The sequence below is a fragment of the Mauremys mutica genome, chromosome 2 (assembly GCF_020497125.1).
Source record: "Mauremys mutica isolate MM-2020 ecotype Southern chromosome 2, ASM2049712v1, whole genome shotgun sequence".
NCBI classification, from domain to species: domain Eukaryota; kingdom Metazoa; phylum Chordata; order Testudines; family Geoemydidae; genus Mauremys; species Mauremys mutica.
This window is the reverse complement of record NC_059073.1, coordinates 256,185,643-256,209,775: the sequence shown is the minus strand read 5'-3', so window position 1 is coordinate 256,209,775 and position 24,133 is coordinate 256,185,643. Positions and strand designations below refer to the sequence as shown.

General features: G+C 42.5%; 1 protein-coding gene across 1 annotated transcript in view; it reads right to left on the bottom strand.

Moving 5' to 3' along the window:
- The window catches only part of LOC123364410 (macrophage mannose receptor 1-like), a 60,109-nt gene extending 36,579 nt beyond the window's left edge, over window positions 1-23,530 (bottom strand). The window contains exons 1-13 of the mRNA XM_045006533.1: window positions 23,381-23,530; window positions 20,624-21,025; window positions 18,622-18,804; window positions 17,468-17,632; window positions 16,979-17,092; window positions 14,975-15,118; window positions 13,463-13,645; window positions 13,107-13,264; window positions 10,663-10,776; window positions 6,764-6,879; window positions 3,174-3,322; window positions 1,251-1,450; window positions 164-285 (exon numbers count right to left, since the gene is read on the bottom strand). Coding sequence (XP_044862468.1) covers window positions 164-285; window positions 1,251-1,450; window positions 3,174-3,322; window positions 6,764-6,879; window positions 10,663-10,776; window positions 13,107-13,264; window positions 13,463-13,645; window positions 14,975-15,118; window positions 16,979-17,092; window positions 17,468-17,632; window positions 18,622-18,804; window positions 20,624-21,025; window positions 23,381-23,441 — 2,111 coding nt within the window. The 5' untranslated portion in view covers window positions 23,442-23,530. The remainder of the gene's footprint in view (window positions 1-163; window positions 286-1,250; window positions 1,451-3,173; window positions 3,323-6,763; window positions 6,880-10,662; window positions 10,777-13,106; window positions 13,265-13,462; window positions 13,646-14,974; window positions 15,119-16,978; window positions 17,093-17,467; window positions 17,633-18,621; window positions 18,805-20,623; window positions 21,026-23,380) is intronic.
- Window positions 23,531-24,133: the final 603 nt, after the last annotated feature.

Sequence of the window (24,133 nt, the reverse complement as noted above, 5' to 3'; positions counted from 1 at the left end):
TCCCCACTATTTTTAATGCAACAAAAATGTTTATATTTGAGTAAGAACCACGATAGAGACATATAGATTTTCAGCTGAAATGTCCCCTTTCAGAAAGGATATTTTGTGTTATTTTCATGGAATACATTTCAAGTGAAGGAATAAGGGCAATGCAGATACTCACAAGCCATTTATTACATGTTGATCTTCTTCACTATGGATACTGGCCAGATCTCCTCCTATAGCTCTACAAAAATCTCGTGCATCAAACCATGTTTTCATATGTTTTCGCCCATTCTGAAAATGCTACAGAGAATTGTACAATTACATAGTGTGCCTGGCATCACAGAAATTAAGAAAAAACTTCCGTTGTGGTCCATCTTAATCTGCCTAACACCATCTACATTCATCCATTGCCTTGTGACTCTGCTGCCAAAGCATTGGTCCATGCCTGGTCATCTCTTGAAATTGGTTACTGCAACCTCATCCAGTCTTCCTTCTCTGAGTCTCTAAGAATCCTACTGTAGTTTCAATTGACTATGGTGCTCTTCCTCACTTTCTGTCCTAAACCCCTGGGAAATGCTTGGTATAGTTGTGGAAAATTTGACCACACGGTTGATTTTAGATCAGACAGCCTGAGGCTCCTTTATTTTATACAAGCATATATGCAGGGAGAGACAGCATGGCCCCACGCAAGAGGCAAGCTGCTTTGCCTTCACAAATTTTATCGAGCTTATAAAGGCTAAAACCGCAAAACGTAACACGCTTAATACACACTTCTATTACCTTATTTGGAATATATTGTTTCTTACAAGCAAGCTGATCAATTTTCTTTCCATTTAGGGGTTTTCCTGTTATTGTCAAGCTAGTGGTTTGACCGTTCCAACACCTCTTTTCCTGCGGTCTGGCCATACAAGGATAGTTGTCGCAATCTGGCATGACTGGGCCTTTGTTACATTCCTTGGTTCCCCTTTTCCCTATTTTAGTTCCTTCTTTTGGGGCTTTGGCCATATTTTTCTTGCCCCCGCATGCCCTTTGTGCAGACAAGCAAGCTTTAGCTATAGCTATAAGATAATACAGCTTTTGCCTAAGGCTGAGGCCTAGGCCTGGGGGGAGTCTCTTTTCCCTGACAGTATCCTTGAGGATAAAAGGAGCTATGCAAATGCAAGTTGCTATTGGGTCAGTTGTAGCCAAGTGTTTCTTCAAATTTATCTATTTTATGCTGTTATAAGAAAGCATGAGTATTTTGTTTTCAGGAGTTTAATACCTACTTTAAAGCATGAGCTACTGTGGGTGCTTGAACGCCATCCATCTGGGCATGAGGGGGCAGGAGTTGTTGTTGGAACAGGAGGAGGGGTCACTCCCTCAGCCAACTGTTTACAGAGAAACAATGATTTCTCTTCACAGTTCACAACATCCCATAATCCAGCTGTAGTTCCAGTTCTCATGGCAACACAGCCTGGCTCCCTTCCTTCATGACACACAAAAGAAAAGAAAACTACTAGTAAGTTAAATCAAGTAAGAGTCTTTTAATTAATGATCTCTTCCCAAAGTATGTACTTATTGTTCTGTTTAATTTTTTTAAAAATATATCTATCGAGTTGAGATTATAAATTTGCTTCAGAGTCAAAGTCACTCAATGTTGCATGTTCCATATGCATACACTCACCAGCAGCTCAGGTGTGATTTAAATAAATACTATAATCAATAAATAGTCATGACTTTGATAATAAGACTTCATGAAGAATTTATACAGAATTTCACTCACAAACATAGAAGCGGGATTGAGCCAACTAGCAAATCCCAAGTAACAAATGAGTTAAGGAAAATGAAAGTCCATCAGAAGCAGCATTTCCCAATATTCTATTAGGAAGATATTTCCAGCATATCCAGTCTGATGCGCTTATTTTTAGTGCAAATGAAATCATTTCAATAATGTAATTTGTACATTTTTTAGTTTTATGCTGGCAGACTTTCAGAAGTGTTCTCTAATTTTGAGAGCCTCACTTTTTGGATGTCTAGAAAGATACCATGTGACATCTTGTGCCTGATTTCCAGAGGTGCTGTCCCCACAATGAAAGCTGGGCAAAGCTTTTCAGAAGAAATAGTTTATTTGCTGAAAAATGTAGTTTCAGTCGACCTGAAACAATTCATATATTTAACATGAATTCACTGAATAGTTTTGGCTGAAACCTTTTTTTCAATTCACACAGAGATTTAGGCATATTCATAAAATAGCCAGTGGAGAAGGTAGTGGTGGTGCTCCACTTATAACTTTTAGCCCAGTGGTGAGTGCACTTATCTGGGATGTGGGAGCCCCAGATTCAAATCTCCTTTCTGGAGCAGGGATATGAATCCTAGTCTCCCCACTGAGTGCCCTAACCATCAGTTCATGCACTATTCTGAGATGGGTTTCTTTCTCTCTCTCCCATTGAAGTAGTTCTACTTTATATAAATAATTAAATACTCACCTGAGTGGCTTGTCAGACCATCAATCAGTGTTCAGTTGCCATGTTGATGGCACTGGTCATGCCAAAGCACTTAAGAGGGAGGACATCCAAACCATGGAACATTTAATTAATTGCTTCTCTATGATCCTTCTGTAGAAGGACTGCCTTGATTCATTCCATGGCACCACAATGACAAACTTGTGTAACAAATTTGGACATTGAAATAGGGATTTAAACTTGGTCTCTCCCCTCCTCGGGGGAGTGCTCTAACAACCAGGCTGTAAAGTCATTCTCACTCTTTACCTCTGACCCAATGACTATTCAAGTATTTTATACAAAATGAAACAGATTCAACAGGAGAGACTGTGAAAGCCCCTTCCAAGAACAGCCTACAGCTTGGTGGTTAGAGCACTCACCTAGAATGGAGGAGACCTGGATTTAAATCCCTGCTCCAGAGTGGGGATTTGAACCTGATTTCGCACATCCCAGTTGTCTGCCCTAACCAGTGGCTTTTGGGTGGGGAGAGGTCGCACCAGCTCCTCCTCTAGCTCTTTTGTGAATCTAACCCTTTAAAAATGCCGAGAAACTAAATGATTTGGGTTAAACGAAACATGTACTTTGTTAATTTTCCAAAAATTCAGATTCAGTTCTTCCCAACCTGATCTTTTTGTTTTTTTGGAACTGCCAGAGAACCAACAAAACATTCACCCAGTGTTACCCACCACACAGCATGGCAGTGCGTACCAGGCATTCCTGAATTCCAGTGAGTAAACAGAACTGCTTCACCATCAGCCCACTTGAAAGTCCCTTGTTCCTCAACATCTGAAAGAGCGATCCAGAAATATTTCACAGGAGTGAACCCAATCAGGACAGTCAGAAAGGCTTGTTCATATCTGGAAAGAGAATAGTAAGTGTCAAATCAATTTTAAACCAAGATTTTATCATACTTTGTTCTTTTTATGAAATCATACATAATATAATGTTGGCAATATTATAATGGCATATTAATTTATATCATAAACAAATGCTGATACTTTCATAATAATGATTCCTTCCTTATTTTGTACTGTACAATAAAGAGAATTAAGCTGCAATACTTGGGTTGATTTGCAGATTTTATTTATTCAGCATATAAATAAAGAACAACGTACAACAGGGTAGTTTTAACTGTAGTGTATTGTTGTTTGTCGTCGTTTCTTGCGTGTTATAAGCAGTTCCTCAGCTAAAGCCTAATATTTTTCAAAGGTAACATCTCCTGGTGCAAGTGCTGGAGGAACCAACTAGGGGAAAAGCTCTTCTTGACCTGCTGCTCACAAACAGGGAAGAAATAGTAGAGGAAGCAATAGTGGATGGGAACCTGGGAGGCAGTGACCATGAGATGGTCGAGTTCAGGATCCTGACACAAGGAAGAAAGGAGAGCAGTAGAACAGAGACCCTGGACTTCAGAAAAGCAGACTTCGACTCCCTCAGGGAACTGATGGGCAAGGTCCCCTGGGAGAATAACATGACGGGGAAAGGAGTCGAGGAAAGCTGGCTGTATTTTAAAGAAACCTTACTGAGGTTGCAGGAACAAACCATCCCGATGTGTAGGAAGAAAAGTAAATATGGCAGGCGACCAGCTTGGCTCAACAGTGAAATCCTTGTTCGTCTTAAACACAAAAAAACAGCTTATAAGAAGTGGAAGATTGGACAAATAACCAGGGAGGAGTATAAAAGTATTGCTCAGGCATGCAGGAGTGAAATAAGGAAGGCCAAATCACACTTTGAGTTGCAGCTAGCCGGAGATGTTAGGAGTAACAAGAAGGGTTTCTTCAGGTATGTTAGCAACAAGAAGAAAGTCAAGGAAAGTGTGGGCCCCTTGCTGAATGAGGGAGGGAACCTAGTGACAGAGGATGTGGAGAAAGCTAGTGTACTCAATGCTTTTTTTGCCTCTGTCTTCACAGACAAGGTCAGCTCCCAGACAGCTGCACTCTGCAGCATGGTATGGGGAGGAGGTGACCAGCTCTCTGTGGGGAAAGAAGTAGTTCGGGACTATTTAGAAAAGCTGGACGAGCACAAGTCCATGGGGCCGGATGCACTGAATCCGAGGGTGCTAAAGGAGTTGGCCGATGAGATTGCAGAGCCATTGGCCATTATCTTTGAAAAATCATGGCGATCGGGGGAGGTCCCGGATGACTGGAAAAAGGCTAATGTAGTGCCCATCTTTAAAAAAGGGAAGAAGGAAGATCCAGGGAACTACAGGCCAGTCAGTCTCACCTCAGTCCTTGGAAAAATCATGGAACAGGTCCTCAAGGAATCAATTCTGAACCACTTAAAGGAGGGGAAAGTGATCAGGAACAGTCAGCATGGATTCACCAAGGGCAAGTCATGCCTGACTAATCTAATTGCCTTCTATGATGAGATAACCGGCTCTGTGGATGAGGGGAAAGCAGTGGATGTGCTATTTCTGGACTTTAGCAAAGCTTTTGATACAGTCTCCCACAGTATTCTTGCCAGCAAGTTAAAGAAGTCTGGGCTGGATGAATGGACGGTAAGTCTGGGCTGGATGAATGGATAGAAAACTGGCTAGATGGTCGGGCTCAACGGGTAGTGATCAATGGTTCCATGTCTAGTTGGCAGCCAGTATCAAGTGGAGTGCCCCAAGGGTCGGTGCTGGGGCCGGTTTTATTCAATATCTTCATTAACAATCTGGAGGATGGTGTGGACTGCACCCTTAGCAAGTTTGCAGATGACACTAAACTGGGAGGAGTGGTTGATATGCTGGAGGGTAGGGATAGGATACAGAGGGACCTAGACAAATTAGAGGATTGGGCCAAAAGAAATATGATGAGGTTCAACAAGGACAAGTGCAGAGTCCTGCACTTAGGACGGAAGAATCCCATGCACTGCTACAGACTAGGGACCGAATGGCTAGGCAGCAGTTCTGCAGAAAAGGACCTAGGGGTTACGGTGGACGAAAAGCTGAATATGAGTCAACAGTGTGCCCTTGTTGCCAAGAAGGCTAATGGCATTTTGGGTTGTATAAGTAGGGGCATTTCCAGCAGATCGAGGGATGTGATCATTCCCCTCTACTCAGCACTGGTGAGGCCTCATTTGGAGTACTGTGTCCAGTTTTGGGCCCCACACTACAAGAAGGATGTGGATAAATTGGAGAGAGTCCAGCGGAGGGCAACAAAAATGATTAGGGCGCTGGAGCACATGACTTACGAGGAGAGGCTGAGGGAACTGGGATTGTTTAGTCTGCAGAAGAGAAGAATGAGGGGGGATTTGATAGCTGCTTTCAACTACCTGAAAGGGGGTTCCAAAGAGGATGAATCTAGACTGTTCTCAGTGGTAGAAGATGACAGAACAAGAAGTAATGGTCTCAAGTTGCAGAGGGGGAGGTTTAGGTTGGACATTAGGAAAAACTTTTTCACTAGTAGGGTGGTGAAGAACTGGAATGGGTTACCTAGGGAGGTAGTGGAATCTCCTTCCTTAGAGGTTTTTAAGGTCAGGCTTGACAAAGCCCTGGCTGGGATGATTTAGTTGGGTTTGGTCCTGCTTTGAACAGGGGGTTGGACTAGATGACCTCGTGAGGTCCCTTCCAACCCTGAGATTCTATGATTCTATCATAAAATAGCTGCCCCAGGTAGTATTCAAGAACCATGGTCTCCATTTTATGTCACAGAACTGAGACTCTTTTCTTAGTTGATGTGGCATCAAGCATGGCACAGTACCACTCTAGCACATAAAATGCTGTGATACCAAGGTGATGGGTGTCATACACATCCCTTATATGGTCAGATACAGGGTCCCCAACTCCTACAATTTTATCATGAGTCATGAGATAAGCCATAGCTTCTGGAGTCATTATGTTATGGGAGAATTTCAGCTTTTATTACATACAATAATAAAAAAAGGGTTCTAACCCTCTGGCTTGCAGATAAAAGATTGAAAATGTAAACCTCAAAGACTCAAAAACTGGAAGAGAAATAAATAGTACCCAAAATGTATTATTTTTCAAATTTTATTTTTTAAGCTAAACTTATGATTGGCAGGGGCTAACTGCTGACTTTTTAATTTTGGGGGTTGGCAGTACCTCAGAGAGGTAGTAACAGGAGCTTGACCATCTTTTATGTTTTTGTTAAAATCAGGATTGATAGTATAACTGTCTTCTGATGTTCCTTGTGACACTGCTTTGTGTAATCTTGTTCAACTTCACAATGCAGTTGTCAGTCAATGAATGGCATCTGACAAGCATCGGTCATTACTGACTACAAGTTTGGAACACAGAGCCTCCTTTCGGTCTTCCATCCTGCTCACACATTTGAAAGCAAAGGCAGTCTTTTTCATACCTGTCTTTCACAGTAACTAGGTAACCTTTGTTTCCTTCACAGATTTTCTTTGCTTCTGAAAATGTCACAGATGTCTGGCCGACTGAGTAACAGTAAAAACCATGTCTTATCCAGCCCTGTCAACATAAACATCAGACATGCACACAAGCTATTGTCAGATTGTGAAATTACATAGCACACAATAACTGTCCACTACACTTCTAAAAAATTAAATTAATGTTATACTCAACCGTGAAATTAAACTAAGAAACAATGAGAGAAAAAATAATGTGATAATCAAACAGTGATAGCGACCACAAATGCCTCGATTGGGCATATTTACGAACTGCAACTCCAGTTGCTTTGGCGCTTTGTAGCGCCGCAATTTGCAGCACTGCAGAGGGTGTTTTTTCACACCCTGCTGCAGCGCTGCAAATTTGCAAGTGTAGCCATACCCATAGTGGCATTTGTGTGAGTGTCCCACATTTGCCTAGGGTTGGCGGGAATACACAACCACTGCAAAGTTCTCATACAAAGCCTGTTAAATATGACTTTTTGTTTGCCCTATGCTTAATTAAAGGTGGGCTGTACTATTGTTTTTCCTCCCTCGTTGCTGCCAATTATCCGCAATTTGAGCCTTGTCCAGTGCAAAATATTACATAAGAAGATAAGAACAGCCATACTGGGTCAGACCAAAGGTCCATCTAGCCCAGTATCTTGTCTTCCTACATTGGCCAATGCCAGGTGCCCCAGAGGGAATGAACAGAACAGGTAATAATGAAGTGATCCATCCCGTCACCCATTCCCAGCTTCTGGCAAACAGAGGGTAGGGACACTGTCCCTGCCCATCCTGGCTAATACCTATTGATGGACCTATCCTCCATAAATTTAACAGGGATAAAAAAATCCCTAGATATAGTCTTGGCTTTCACAACATACTCTGACAAAGAGTTCCACAGGTTGATTGTGCATTGTCTGAAAAAATACTTCCTTTGTTTTAAATCTGCTGCCTACTAATTTTATTTGGTGACCCCTCATTCTTGTGCTATGAGAAGGAGTAAATAACACTTCCTTATTTACTTTCTCCACACCACTCATGATTTTATGGACTTCTATCTTATTCCCCCTTAGTTGTCTCTTTCCAAGCTGAAAAGTCCCAGTCTTATCACTCTCTCCTCATATGAAAGCTGTTCCATACCCCTAATAATTTTTGTTGCCCTTTTCTGAAACTTTTCCAATTCCAATATATCTTTTTTGAGATGGGGCGACACATCTGCACATAGCATTCAAGATGTGGGAATAGCTTTGTTTTATATAGAGTCAAATACGATATTTTCTGTTTTATTATCTATCCCTTTCTTAATTCCAAAATTCTGTTCACTTTTTTGACTGCCGCTGCACACTGAGTGGATATTTTCAGAGAACTATCCACAATGACTCCAAGATCTCTTTCATGAGTGGTAACAGCTAATTTAGACCCCACAATTTTATATGTATGGTTGGGATTGTTTTCCAATGTGCATTACTTTGCATTTATCAACACTGAATTTCATCTGTCATTTTTGTTGTCCAGTCACCCAGTTTTGTGTGATCCACTTGTAACTCTTTGCAGTCTGCTTTGGACTTAACTATCTGGAGTAGTTTTGTATAATTTTCTAATTTTGCCACCTCACTGTTTACCCCTTTTCCCAGATCATTTATGAATATGTCGAATAGTACTGGTCCCAGTACAGACCCCTGGGAGACATCACTATTTACCTCTTTCCATTCTGAAAAGTGACATTTTATTCCTACGCTTTGTTTCACATCTTTTAACCAGTTACCAATCCATGGGAGAACCTTCCCTCTTATCCCATGACTGCTTACTTTGCTTACCAGCCTTTGGTAAGGGACCTTGTCAAAGGCTTTCTAAAAATATAAGTATACTATTTCCACTGGATCCCTCCTGTCCATGTGCCTTTTGACCCCCTCAAAGAATTCTAGTAGATGGGTGAGGCATGATTTCCCTTTACAAAGACCATGTTGACTCTTCCCCAATAAATCATGTTCCTCTATGTGAACTGACAATTTTGTTCTTTACTATAAGTTCAACCATTTTGCCTAGTATTGAAGTCAGGCTTACCGGCCTGTAATTGCTGGGATCACCTTTGGAGCCCTTCTTAAAAATTGGTGTCACATTAGCTTTCCTCCAGTTATCAGGTACAGAAGCTGATTTAAATGATAGGTTACATACCACAGTAGTTCTGCAATTTCACATTTGAGTTCCTTCAGAACTCTTGGGTGAATACCATCTGGTCCTGGTCACTTATTACTGTTTAATTTATCAATTTGTTTCAAAACATCTGTGACACCCTGATTCAGTATTCACCACTGTCATGTAATTAGGATATGTTTTGTACAAAATATGCCTTGTGAGATGTCATTCTAAAGTCTTGATCTGCTAGACATTAATAGCTCATTGGATTGTATGTGCTATCGTCCTATGTGAAATTATGAAGTGTGGCTATGTATGTGTTACTGAAACATGTTGTGAGGTTTAAAACACCCATAAGCAGCCTTTCAGGGACAACAGTAAAAAAGCCAAACAATGTTAATGGCTCATTGAGGAAAGGCATACAAGCACAATGATTACGCTAGGAACTGTTTACAATAGAAACCTCTCAGAGATAGCACTACACAAACGGGAACTGTTTGACCCAGGTCACAGAAAAAAAAGCTTTCCAGCAAGTGGGAAGACGATCAAAAAGGGGGTACCTCACTCTCCCTGTAACAACACAGCTGGAAACACCTGAGGAATAAAGACTGAACGGGGGGAAGTGATGGTCCCAGGCTAAGGGACTGCTAACCTGTGTGTGAAAGCCTGGGAAAGCCAAGCTGCAAAGCCAAGGCAGCTTGTGCCTTTGGAATATGCCAGCCTGTTTATCAGGATGAGAATTTGCTAATTTATATCCTACCTATCTAGTGTGTTAAACTCAGTTTGGGGTTTTGTTTATTTACTAGATAATCTGCTTTGATCTGTTTGCTGTCACTTATAATCACTTAAAATCTATGTTTTGTAGTTAATAAACTTATTTTATGTTTTAATCCAAACCACTGTGCATTTGTCTAAGGTGTCTGGGGAAAATCTCTGCTTGGTTACCGCAAGTGTGCATTGTTCTCTTCACATTGAGGGAGAGGCAGACCAGGTATTAAACCCATATACTAGCCAGATTTGACCAGGGCAGGATGGTACTGCTCTGGGGTCCCAGGCTGGGAGGCTGGTGGTTAGAGAGTCTGTGTGTAACTGCAGCTGGGTGTATCCCTACCCGGATGAATGCTGGTGACAGTGCAAGCTGAGAGGGCTTTGAAACTTGTCACAGCAGCACAGTGCTGAGAGGGTGTCCAGGCTGGTGGGTCAGAGAGCTCAGGGGTACCCCAGTTCCAGGTGGCACCCCGGCAGGAGGAAATCGTCACAACCTCATTTAATGACACCCCGTGGCCTTCAGAGCTGTGCAAGTCCCAGAAAGACACTGATGTTGGCTGCAGGCTGACTTCTAGGAAAATCATTATTGCTGTGCTGTTGGGCAATGCAAAATCTTTCAGTGGAACAATGATTAAGTGTACATGTGAACAGCAGATGACTCATGAATAACCAAAACTGCATAGGTCTGCTCAATTCAGAGAAGAGAGAATAAAGTCAAAAGGAGACACAAGTAACTGAAAAAGATATTCAGGGCAGGTTTTGCTTAAATGAGGGAGCAATTTTTTCCCAGTGGTCTGAAAATCATCAATGTGCATAAAGTAACAATTTGCTAGGGTAAAAACAAGTTTTGTCAAAAGCAGTTATCATAGATTGCATCCTAAAAGACAACATAATTTTAAAAGGAGTGAAACCAATAAGTCAAATGATCTTCATGTAATGCCATATATATTGTACTTACTTTCTGGCAGCCTGGGACAATGACCTCAACTTCCTCAGATTCTTCTGCCAAAGGTTTCATTTTACAGATGTAACCAAGTTTCTTTTCACAAACATCATCTGCCCAATAGCCATCCTGAACATGGCAAAGAAAGGAAAGGAAAGTCAGTGACGAAGGATTAGGTCTTTAGAACATTCCTCATTCCTTTTTTCTGGGGTTTTCTGTAAAAAGGTTCAGAGGAAATAAGAACCAGACTGAACATTCACCAGTCTCCAGGCAGCACCCAGACCACCTTTAAGCTTTGGTTTGGGACACTTCAATTCCCTCCCCACATGACTACAGATTTCTTTTTCTTTACCATGGCCCATCAATAAAGGTCATCCCTTTAACTTTGAAATTTCATTGGAGGCTCTGCTGCTCTGTCCAAAAATTCATTAGATTATTAGTGCTGGATGCATATCCTCAGAGTGCACAGAGTTTAAATGGCTTTTATGAAGGCTTCAGTGACTGCTGAATAAGTCAACGTTCTATTCTATTCTCTTCTCTTCTCCTAGTGCCGTATCTGAGCACACTGCAGAAGTGCATTACAGGACGTGACTAGTCTCAACCATGGCACGTATGATTCTCTCTCTCTCCTTTTATCTCCTTGAAGAAAAAAATGTGAAATATTTTCAAAAAATATTTCTTTAATTTCTGCTCTGCTCTGCATATTTATTACCAAAGATAAGTCAAAGAAGTGTGCCTTGCACGCAGAGCAGAATGTGATAAGATCTGAAGCAGTTCTTGGTTCCTGAGGGAGTTTTTCCATAGGGCTGGCCTATGACTGAAATACACCATGCTATCCCACAGCATGACATGTTCCTGACAATAAGAACACCCATCCGAGAGAGAGATGGGAGTTTCTGCAAGGACAAATTAGGATCTAGTAGAACGGTATGGAGAAGAATGTCCCAATGTACACACACGTTATGTTTTTCCAGATTTATGGGACCTACTGGCCTGGGTCTTGTAGATATTTTTTAGTGAATATAATAAAGGCAAACTAGCCCTATAGGCTGCACCAGCCAAGAAAAGGGGTGTGTAGCAGTTGCAAAACCTCACAATGGGTCAAACTGAGTTTTTCAGAAAATATTAGTTTTTTTTTAAAAAAAACTGTAAAGCAAAATGGGGAAAACAAAGTAAACTGAGACTGTAAGAGATTTAATAGGAATATAGTTGTCCTATCTCCACTGTGCCCATGATGAGGGGCTGTAAACTGAGCACAAACCGTGTGGTGCCTTTCCTGATTAAGAGGCTCCAGCTACATGGACTTCCAAAGCTGTAATTTATTTTTCAGAAAAGCACAATAGATATGCAAGATATTTTATAGACAAGTAAGAAAATCCCTGCACCAAGAGTCTTACTACCAAGAAGATCCCACATTTTGTGAGTGGATGCTCAGTGCTCTTTAATCGACTTCCTGAGAGCAGACAAAGCTTTAACCTAATGGATCACCCCTTATGTTAAACCTTACTTGTACCTGTGCATAGCCTCCATGCTCACACTGCAGACTTTCAGGATCAGGGCCTGAGAGCTGGATTTTTACAAAACCTAAATCTCCAGACATGATTACTTCAGATGTCATTGGCTTCAGACTAGTACCCTTGCTCTTGGACAATGAATCAAACCACAATAGTCACTTAGGCCGGCTATGTGTACACTGCAGCAGGCAGCGTGTTTCCCAGCTGGGGCAGACAGACACACAGTAGCTTACTAAAAACGGCAGTGTAGATGGGGGTAGCATAGCAGCAGCTTGGGCTAGCTACACAAGCACGTATCCAGGGGATCCAGGTAGGATTGTACTCAGGCAGCTGATGCCCAGGCTACCGCCAGCTACACTGCTATTTTTTAGTACCCTAGCTGAAGAAGAGCTTGCATGTGTCTATCTACCCAACAGGGGCGGCTCTACCTTTTTGGCCGCCCCAAGCAGTCATGCGCGGGAAGCGCCCCGGAGCCGCGGGAGCAGCGGACCTCCCGCGGGCATGACTGCGGAGGGTCCGCTGGTCGCGCGGCTCGGCTGGACCTCCCGCAGCTGCGGACGGTTCGCAGGTCCGGCGGCTCTGCTTGAGCTGCCGCAGGCATGCCTGCGGGAGGTCCAGCCGAGCCGCGGGACCAGCGAACTGTCCGCAGTCATGCCTGCGGGAGGTCCACTGGAGCCGCGGGACGAGCGCCCCCTCCGCAGTCATGCCTGCGGCAGGTCCGGTCGTCCCGGGGCTCCGGTGGTCCTCCCGCAGGCATGACTGCGGCAAGTCCGCCGGCCCAGCCTGCCGCCCCCCCGGGAAAGGGCCGCCCCACGCGCGTGCTTGCCGCGCTGGGGTCTGGAGCCGGCCCTGCTACCCAAGCTGGGAAGCACGATACCTGCTGCAGTGTAGACATATCCTTTGAAAGAAAACAAGCTAGTAGTAAATATAACTGCATTATTTTACCTCTCCCTTCATAGTGACACAATCTTCTTTCCTGTTGTTTGCATGGGATGGTTCTTCATGTAACCACTTGGTGTAAGTCACAGGAGTCCCATCACTCCATTCAAAATACATCTGAATCTTGAGATCATTCAAACCAATCCACAATTCATCTGTAGGCTCTAAAAACATAAGAAGCAGTTATATATTTTAATAGCATTATTAAATTTCATGTCCATCCCTGATTGAGTAATGAAGGTGGATCTGCCTTCTTGGACTTTAAGACCTTACGTTAACATCATTGTCAGAACTGCAGAATTGATCACGGCTATGTTATAAATATGTATGCAGGTAAAATACTGCCCTGTAGCAATACTCACTGTACCCAAGATGAGACACTGTAAAACTGTATTCTTCAATGTTGTGGATACTCGCCAGATCTCCACCCTCTTTTCTACAGGAAGATAAAGCATCTTTCCAAATTTTGGGTGCTCTGTAAATCATATAACAGTGGCCTGAATAGGGGATCCATCCACTGGGGCATTTAATAGGCCTAAAGTCACCTAAAGGAAAAAAAATGTTTCGAACAATTATTCAGAAGAGCAATCAAAAGAGGTGGGAATGAAGGGTTCCAGCTACATAAGCAGGTCATGACTCATCCTGCCAGAGTAGGACAGAATACATCCACGCTGCAATAAAAGACCCACAGTACAGCCACGACAGGTCTGGGCCAGCTGACTCTGCCTTGCTGGGTTTGGGCTGCAGGGCTAAAAACTTCAGTGTAGAAGTTACATTTGGGTGGGAGCCCAGGCTCTGAAACTCTGTGAGAGGGGTGGGGTATCTCAGAGCTTGTGCTCCAACCTGGCCCAACCGTCTATGCTACTTTTAGTCCCGCAGCCCAAGCCCCACGAGCCCAAGTCAATTGATCTGGGTTCGAAGACTTTGTGCAGCAGATTTTTAATAGCTGTAGATATAGATGTATCCAATGGGTCTCAGAGGCCAGGTGCGGGATGCACTCCAGATCACGCCTGACTGCAGCACATGGTCCCTCTAATACATTCTGCAAACATCAGCATACATGCAAGGGACTCAGGTCCTGATTAGTCCCCCCAGGGCTGGAGATTTAAGTGGCCATAGTGCAGAGGTAAAAGTAAGCCGGTACCGTCCGTTACGGCGTACTGGCAAGAGCCAGTACACCATGCCGGACCGCACCGGCTTCTGCGGCAGAGATTTAAAGGACTCTGGGCTGCCCGCGGCTGAGGCCAGGATTTAAAGGGCTCAGTGTTCCCGCGGCTGTGGGCAGCCCAGAGCCCTTTAAATCCCAGCTGCAGCTCCGGCAGCCGGTCTGGGGCCGGGATTTAAAGGGCTCAGGGCTCCCCGCAGCGGCAGGAGCTCTGGTCCCTTTAAATCCCGGCCCCAGCCCGGCAAAGCTCGGGGTTCCCCGTGGCGGCCAGAGCTCCGGGCCCTTTAATTTGCCCCTGGGCCCCGGGGGACTCCCGGCCACCTCTGCAGCTGGGAGCCCCGTGTTGATTTAAAGGTCCTGGGGCTCCCAGCTGGTGCCCCACGGCCTTTAAATCGTGAGAGGCCCCACCTCTTCCAGTTGAGGCCCTGCCTCTTCCTGATGAGGCCACGCCCCCCTCAGGACTCCGGCAGTACCGATAAATCCTGTAAGTTACTTTCACCCCGCTTTAGTGCAGCAACATTTAGATACCTACAGAGAACTGACATCATGGAATTCTTCCACACATGTTTACAATTCACCAACAGGCCTAACAATTCGGTTTTGACAATCGAGACACTGTATAAAGATGAATTCCTTTTTATCTTTTGCTCATTGCAAGATGTTCTATAGAGTTTGAATAAATAGCTTTTGTTTGCATTGACCAGCCTACCTGAGGGAATAATAAAGGAATCCAAAGAGGAATTTCCTTTTTTACAGATGTATCCAAGTTTCTGACCACACTGCTGGTTTTCCCATTTACCATTCCCAGACTGTAGCAGTCCACAGATTTTTTCAGACTCAAGAGAGGGACTTCCTTTGAGAAACAGACACAAAAAGCAGAGAATCTCTACATTAACACTGTACATCTTCATCTCACCAACCAAAGGAACAATCTGTTAGGGGTCTTCTTGCATTTACAAATTCATTGCCATATTATTTGCTAATAATCATCACATTAAAGACAGAAGATTAGGAGACAATTGCTTAGCTGACCAACAACACCGATGCTATGAAGTTATTGTCCATTAGTCCAAATAGTCTGACTACAATTGGATATTCATATATAGTTCCACATTTAACCCACTGGCGAGTGTCTGTTACAGTCTCCCTTTGAGCCCCATCTCCAGGGAATATAAGTCTGTTACAATCCTACCTAGCAAGCTTTAGCTCAAGCTTAGCTCAACCCATGCTTTTAGCTCTGGAGGTCCCTGATTCCATTCCAATGTGTCAATCATGGTGTTCATCACACTTGCTCTCTCTGACCTTTAGAAATCCCAGGGAAACAGTGTTCAGGAAGAAACTCAGTAATATTGAATTTATGAAGAAAGTTGGATTAATTTTGATAATACAAAGGATAGACCAAAATATATATTTCCACAAGTCAGAGGCAATATGTTGATTTGAAAATTTTCAACCTCAGTATTTACTGAGCATCTATAGTTTATGAACCTTATCCCACTTTGGCCATAAATGGGAGGAGACATGCTGAAGAAATATACTAGAGCCTAAGGCAAAAGATAAATACCTGAGAAATGGCAACCCTGATTTGGGGAATCTATTTATGTAGAACTTGTGAATTCTGATTGATTTTATGAGTCCTATGTATAATGCTAACCTGCAATGTGTAGCAAACTAGCCATGGGCTGGCAAGGACTGCATCATTTATCACACACCCTGTCTGGAAGAAGCTACAGAATAAACAAAAGAAGACACTAACATTTTAGTGACTGTGTTCTGGCAGGCCAGTGGGTATGCCAGCAGAGGTACCTGACCTTGCATAATCCAGTTATTCCAAGAGGTCTACAAGGAGAAGGGTTTGGAGCAGTGGGATTTCCTCAGAAGGGGAACAAAGACTCAAGTCTTGAGACAGCCCTTTAAAAACAGTTAGGGACTCCTTAGAAAACAGTGACCCAAATCCCAAAGAACGCTCAAGAGTGATGAGGAAACTGAGGGAGGAAATGGCATTTAAGTGTATCTTATTTTGCATGATTCTGTTTTTCTTTTGAGCTGCCTAAAGTAACAGCTAATTGTTTTGGAAACCCTGGGTCAAAACAGATGTGGCAACCGCATTATGGGTATGATATTTGGTGGTGGTGTTTCACCTTGTTTGTCATTTACTTAAGGACTTTACAAGAAATGAATGTTTGATTCGTTAGTAGTTTACATGCTTCATGAAAATGATTATGATGTCACAGATACAGGATTATAAATCTAGCTGGGGGGAAATATAGCAGGGGTCTATGAAGACCTTCGTGCTAACATTATAAATAGTTTTTAAAAATGAGAAAAAATGAAAATCTACAATGTATGGTATGTAATGTTTCTAAACAGAAGGTATTTCAATGTTTTTAAATGAGTTTTCCATCTGAATTGAATAGTATGTAAGAAAATCGCTACTGGAAAATCAGGTGTGTGAAGATGAAGCAAATGTCTTTAGACTTTAAATGCTTTCCTAGTTTGGGAATCTTCTCTTTCATTTTGCACTACAAAGTAAGGACAAATTCCTCTCACAAGCACTCCAGTATTCTACTTTTTTTTTTATATAGTCCCATTGACATCAATGGGAATTCTGTGAATGTGGAGAGAGCAGAATATAGGCGCTTATATATATAAGCATATATGAGAGCAGAATTTTGCCCATAAATAGACCATCATTAAACAGACGTGCACCTACCTGGAGCCCAGTTTAAATATCTGAATGGACTTCCACCAATCCATTGCCATCCACCATTGGAATTCAACCTGTTAAGTCCAATCCAGAGTTCAGAATTTACTCTGCCAATTAGCCCTAAGTAACAAAAAGAAATAAAATGACAATTTATTAAACAGAATTGGTTTTGTAGTGACTGTACAAAGCTTTAATTAAAACTAATAGTTTGAAAACTACATGTCTTGGACAAAATCAGGTATGTAGAGTCATCCATCATGTAGAGATGCTGCAACACCTTGTTATTGGTAAGGGGGAAGTACATTTCTGGAGCATATTAATATACATTTTGTTGGGAAAATGACACTTTGTTCCCTCCCATCTTCCTAAAAATGGCCCTGAGTCAGGTGTATGTGTATGTGTATGTGTGTATATATATATATATATATATATATATATATATATATATATATATAATGTGAAAGCTCCAGAGATCGACTTGTTATTTAGCTTTACCTGTCAGATAAGTTTGCTCATGTAGTTCTGTAATACTTAATAATTCTGCATTCTGTTGCTGGCAGCTTTTTCTTGCTTGGTACCATGTTAGGGCTGAGTTGGAGTTTATCTGGTAGTGGGTGCCTGTGAAAGGGTTTGTAGTCCAGAAGTCTTTGTCAATGTTGTCTGTAAAGAGATGAATGGCACAGTATTTGTTAATCGAAAATATAATCAATCATACCTGCCAAGATTTGAAACCATGCCCTCAGTATATTCTAATTAACATAAAGTAGCAATTTCCATATATTTAGATTGCTTTGCACACACCGATTGCACCACTTACACACCCTCCATTCATTCAGTACTTACTTTTCAACACCTACCCAAATATATATATAATGTCATTCTGCACATCCATTCCCTGACCCCATAGAACCTCTCCTAAGACCTGCCAAATTTCCAACATTCTGGGATTTCGCTGCAGACTAGGTTTTCAGACCTCTTCTACTGGTCTGTGATGAAATCTCCATCTGATTGGTGGCTTTTCCTCTGCATACTGGGGAAGGGCAGCTAATCAGAGATGTTACACACCCTGATGGAAAGTCTGATCTCCCACCCCCGCCTCACAGATGTAAATAGCTGCTCTCAACCAACTGAGAACCATCTCCCAACTCCTTAGGCCAGCAAAGGGGATAAAGACGCTAATACTGCCTCACAGCCCACTAGCTAGAAACATCCAAGTTGGGGGTAAGGCCCCTGGAATTACCAGCCTTCTGAAGGTAGGTAGGCAGCTGCTGCCACTATGTGCCCTTGCTCCTACATTTGTAGCCTCACCCATTATCTCATTTATCCCTGACCCCGTTCGCTGCCCCATCCCCCAGTGTGCTATCCTGATTCCCCATGTTTCCCCCTTCTCCACCTCACCCCCACAGCTAACCCCAGGCCCTGGCTTCCCCCTTAACATGTGTGTCTTCTAGTTCCTCCCACTGACTTCTGGGGATGCCTGGCTGCTGTCTCCTCCTCCATCACCAGCCTTTGGGAGTCCAGCAAAAGGGGCCACTGCCTCCCCAATACCACACAGAGAGTCTCTGAGCCTCCTGGGCAGGGACTGCAAGTGATAGGGGGTTAACCATGTGCTTAAACCAGGGCCCTTGTTTTAAATGTGAAGAACTTACCTTTCAATGGACAATATCCAAACAGAGAGTCTTTATCGAAGTCTGTAGATGTTGCACACCAGGGGAAGCCCTGTTCGTTACCAGCCTTTCTATCCTTTGTACATTCAGCGTACCACGTACTATTGAACTTGAAAGGGAATACACAGGGTGCCCCAAAGGCATTTCCTAGCAGTGTAAACATATCTAAGGAGACAAATGGATAGAGATAGCAATAATTGGGTACCAGTGTCCACGAAAATGTTTGATCATAAAACCACATTCCATGCAAATAACTTAGTTAAGCAGGAGTTGATGCTGACATTACATATAATTAATTTCATAGTAAAAATCCTTACATTAAGACCACTGTCATAATCAAAGCTGAGAGAGCCAGGAAATTCTGATTGAATGTTATATTTTAAAGAGTTATTTAGAAAGTAGAGATATGCAGAGTTAAGCTCATCCAAACAACCTTAGCCTGGCCTTCATAGTCATTTCAACCTACCATATTTCTTTGTAACTCTGTCTGGGCCAGATTTTCAAAAATGTTCAGACCTGTTAGATATTTAATACCTGCTTTGAATTATATGAGGATTTTTTTTTCTTTTAGTCAAGGAATATTTGATAAAGCCCTAGAGATCTGTAGCTAAATCTTACATTTGGAATGGTTAATTCACTGACTGCTTCCCTTTTGCTCGAGGGATCATAATTTGTGTCTGGCTTCTACCAGCAGCAAATTATGACAACCCCTCTCTCAGCTCAGCAGCAATGGCTGTTGGTCAGTTGTGGGGAGGAGCCAAAGCTCTGTCCAATCCTGCTTACATACCCTTCCCCTTGCCCTCTTGCTGTGGGAGGGGAATAAACAGGCAGGCAGACCCCTTTCATTCTCTTGTGACTGGAGCCAAGAGTTGGGTCACCCAAGAAGGGACACAATGGGGGTGTTTTTTATTCCCCCTTACTCTTCTAGTTACAATCTAGCTGTTCAAAATAGATAAGTCTTGTCATTATTTCCACTTGTTCTCCTATGGTTGCTAAAGGTGAAGAGTTTCCAAAGTTTTGCGGTTAGTTTAAGTGCAACCTCAATTCCAAATCACCTGACTTCTAATGTTTGCTCGTTGGTAATTACAATGTTACTGAAATGATTTTTACTGTTAAATTAATGACATGAGCTCTGAACTTTAACTCCCAGCCCATGAAAGCACGGGATCAGAAGGAACAGCTGGAGCAGCCAAGAACATGCTCAGGCACTCTCTCACTGTTTATAGCAGACTGTGACACCAACTGTAGTAGGTGAAAATTGCCTCTCCAAAGCTAAGACTTCTGGAATAAGCAGAAAAAAAACCCACTTATTTTTTACTGAATCCATTTTAAAATATGTTTCTTTGTACAGTAAACTTCAGGTCCTTAGGATTTAAGTGGTTTTCTTTTAATTATTATTTTGACAAACATTATTTCACTTCACCTTTAAATGTATTTTCCCCATATAAATGCATACATAGTGAGTGAATAGGGATCATAAACTGAAACTCCTTTTCATATGCTGCTGGACCACCATGCCTGATGTATGCAATTGAACTTGGGAAGAGCTGGGTCTCACATCCAGTTACTAGAATGTAATATTCCATGAGGAACAGTTAAATCAACCTTAGGACATTAAATACAATGTCATTCCACATTTCTTCCACAAAGGGCCAGGTTGATACTAATATATACACAGATCTTTTGTTTTCATTGTTGTACAAGTAGAATCATCATTCCCTATATACTGATTGACACAATGTAGGGGTCTATCATTAATGTACTTCATTTGGCACTTGGAATTGCCCTTGCCAAGTTAACCACAAATTGCCAAGGTCAGTTCTTGAAAGGTCCAATTCTGCTCTCTACCTGTAGTCAGCTCTGCTATTGAGCCAACCGTAGGTTCTGGAATGATGGTAAGATGAAGTGCATTGGAAACGAAATTCTCTAATAGCTACGCAAGTAAATTAGTTCAGAATAAAGAGATTAATTTTCAAAACTTTACCTTCATAGCCCTGAGAACACAAATTTTCTGTAGTTCCATAGATCTTCCACCTATTCCATGAGCCCGATCCTTTGGACAGCATGACTTTCCTTTCCTCTCCCTGGGCAGAGTTGAAAAATAAATCTTCCCCTTGGATTGCAAGAAGGGTCTTATTTCTGCATTCCCACTGCTGGAGTTCACTTGTCTTGTTACAAGGATACAGTGTGATCGCAGCCTGGTCTTTCGTTGAAGGCACTCCCAAGCACAACTTCAATGCCATACTCAGAATCTGGTGGTCAGAGACCCACCTGAATTTTTGAGACTCATCGTCCTGGTTGCAAGTGGCAATTATGACTGAGTTAGAGCTTTGAGCTTTTACACAGAGTTTATGGCCTTCATTGTGTATTAAAAATATTCCACTGCCTGTAAAACAAAATGAGAAAAAATATATGGTGAAGGCTGTAATAGGAGGTAAGCTGGTCACTTATTGGACATTTGAGCCCCCTGCAGTGAAAGATGCTGTTGTGATGCTGGCAAAGCAGGTGCCAGGTTATGCCAAGGTCCCCAGGCCTCACTTTGATACTGACACGTACATAGCTGGAATTATGCTGCCTCCCTTGTGTGTATTATTAAAATAAATGCAGTACTAGAAAAATGTGCTGAGTGTTTAGATTTTATTCAATGCTTGTAAGATGCTGCATGCATTGATCTCACTTAGTACATCTGTATCGCATATTGTGAGGTCATATTTGTGCATTTGCATTGCAAGCCTCTATAGCTGTCAAGTATCAGAGGGGTAGCCGTGTTAGTCTGGATCTGTGTCAGTCATCAGACAGGAGAGAGAGACATTAATTAGTGTGAAATTAATGCTGGCCTACAACAAAAAAGGTGTTATGTCCTGTCTATCAGAGAAGGCCCATCAAAACCAGACAAACTATTGTGGAATGTCAGAGAACAAAAGACTTTGTTGATTGCTCTTCTGTTGTCCTTCTCCCCTGTCCCAGCACCTCATGACAAGGAAAAGTGAGTGTGAATTCCTCCCATCAGCTGAACTGGCAGCTCAGAGTGGGACTGGAATAAAAATCCCTGATATGGAGAAATTGTATCTCTATGCTGCATGGACTCTCGAGGGCAAGCAAGAGATCCCCAGTGTTTATCCCGGCTTAGCCCCATGGGACATATAATGCTTAATTATTACAGAAGCTTCTATTACCTTTTGAAACTTAATAGCCTATCTCATTTGGGTGTATGTTACTTGCTTTAACCTTGTAAATAACTCTCTTATTTCCTTCTCCTAGTTAATGAATCTTTAGTTAGTTTATTATAGGACTGGTTGCAAGTGTTGGCTTTGGTGTAAATCTAAGGAACAATTGACCTGGGGTAAGTGAGTGGTCCTTTGCGACTGGCAATAATCTGAATATTGTTTTGATTTTTGGTTTAAGAGACCATCTATCACAAAGCCAAGCTTCCCTGGGTGACAAGATCGATCAGAGTACCCAAGGGGACTGTCTGTGACTCCATGGCTAGGCTGTTATAGTGCCTGAGGAATTTGCACTTAATAAATGATTGGTAAAATCTAAGTATGGAACTCACAACCAATTTAGGGGTTGAACCCTGCTTTTTAACAGTCTGCCCTGAGTTTGGTTGTCATGCTCTTGAGTCATTGTAGGACATCTTAACAGCAGTACCTTTCTATCTAAACTTATTGAGAAAGATCAGGTGTGACTCATCATAAGCACAGGAGGACAATCATCCAAACAAACAAAATATATAACATTATATAACCTGCAGATATTGGGAATGTAACAAATGTAATGCAAGTTGCTCTTCTTCAGATCCTCCTTAAGACATGCTGATCCCAAGGAGTGTTTCAAAGATTAGTCTGCCAGAATTCATGATTACCTCAACCACCTCAATCTTGTACTGTCACGTAGTGTGTTGTTATACGTGTTAATTTTTCAAGTGTCTAGGCTAGATTGTAAGTTCCTTTGGGCAGGGACCATGACTTCTGATATGTAGGGCAGTTTTGAGCACACTGTTAAAGCTCACTAAAGGTGGCTGCATGCTCAGGACTGCAAGGGAATGGTTTAGTTCCCTGTGAAAGTTAAAGCAGCCTTACGGTAACTATAGTGGCTCTGGCTTGAAGGAGCACAATAGCACATTGGCCATGTTGCCTCCCACAAGCACACCCAACATGCCTTACCATCTGGGGGCTAGAAAAGGATGGTTTAGAGCCCGCTGTGTGTCACACAAAGGAAATCCCCTCCGCTGCCTGATTAGATCAACTTTATGGATTTATGCTACTAGAGTGGTAGAAGTGTGCCCTAGCAGGGTCCAGGAATCTTGCCTTATGTATCCCTGTAACGGGGCGAGACTCACCCCTGCCGCACCTCCTGCTGGTGTCCTGGGAATTAGCTCTTTTTCCAGCCTTGGAGCGCCCTCTGCAGGCCAACATCTCGCTTTTCCTGGGCCCCTGTGTCCCTCCCGGCCCCTGGTGCCCCTTTGCACTGGGGCAAGCTTCCCTGGCAGTAACCCCACAGTCTCGGGATCCGCCAGCACAGTTTCTGACCCATATCTTGGTCTAAACCCTGAGTCTATGCCATGAAGGAAATCTGAGGACTCCAGATGCCACCAAAACTGAGTGAAGCTGTTTTAAATTAGGGCATAAATAAATAATCTCACTCTGCCCCAAAGAGAAAGTTAAAGTAACTAAGGAAAGGACAATAAGAGAAGCACTTTTATATCCTCACTTCAAAAAAAGTCAGGACAGGAACTTACCTGGCAGTTGAATTGATGTAGTGATGAGGGAAAGAAAAATCAGGAGCAGGTAGACAGCCATTGCAAATGTTTCATTCCCTTCTTCCCTTCACCAAAAATAACAATGAGCTATAATCAGTGCCTCATAAGAAAATCCTTCTCTAATGAGCCAGATTAGCAGGTACTCCTTAGTTTTGAAGAGTTGGTGAATATAGGGAAGTTCTACATAAAGGCTTTAAATAAGGAACTATCCTATCCCATGTGACATTTTTAAATAAATTTATTGTGAGAACTTTGCATGCGTAAGCTAATTTCTCTAGGGTTGAAAGTGTGTGTTCTTCTACAGAAACATCAATGACAAACTTAGTGTTTGCTGTTCATTGTGGATTTCTGGGAACATGGTTGTCACACAAGGGTAGTTTTCTGGGTTACTAAGCCAATCAGAATTCCAGTGAGAATATAGTAAAAAAGACCAGGAGAGGGAGAAAGAGGAAGCAAAGATGAGTCTGTAAATGTGTGTCAGTAACTTCTGAGAAAAACCTTTAGTACAACATTACACTTTTTAGAGAATATGAAATTCAAAGTTGATATGACCTTGGAGTTAGCAGGGACTGAGGATTCCCAACCTTGAGGATACATAGAAAAGAAGCAAGACCTGTCTTAATTGACAACTGGCTCTTCCGTGGCTCCATTGCCCGTGCTCTCACAGGAGCCAGGAGGCTGATGACTACATTGGTAGCGGCCATGGAGGGAACCCACAGAGACAAAAGCAGA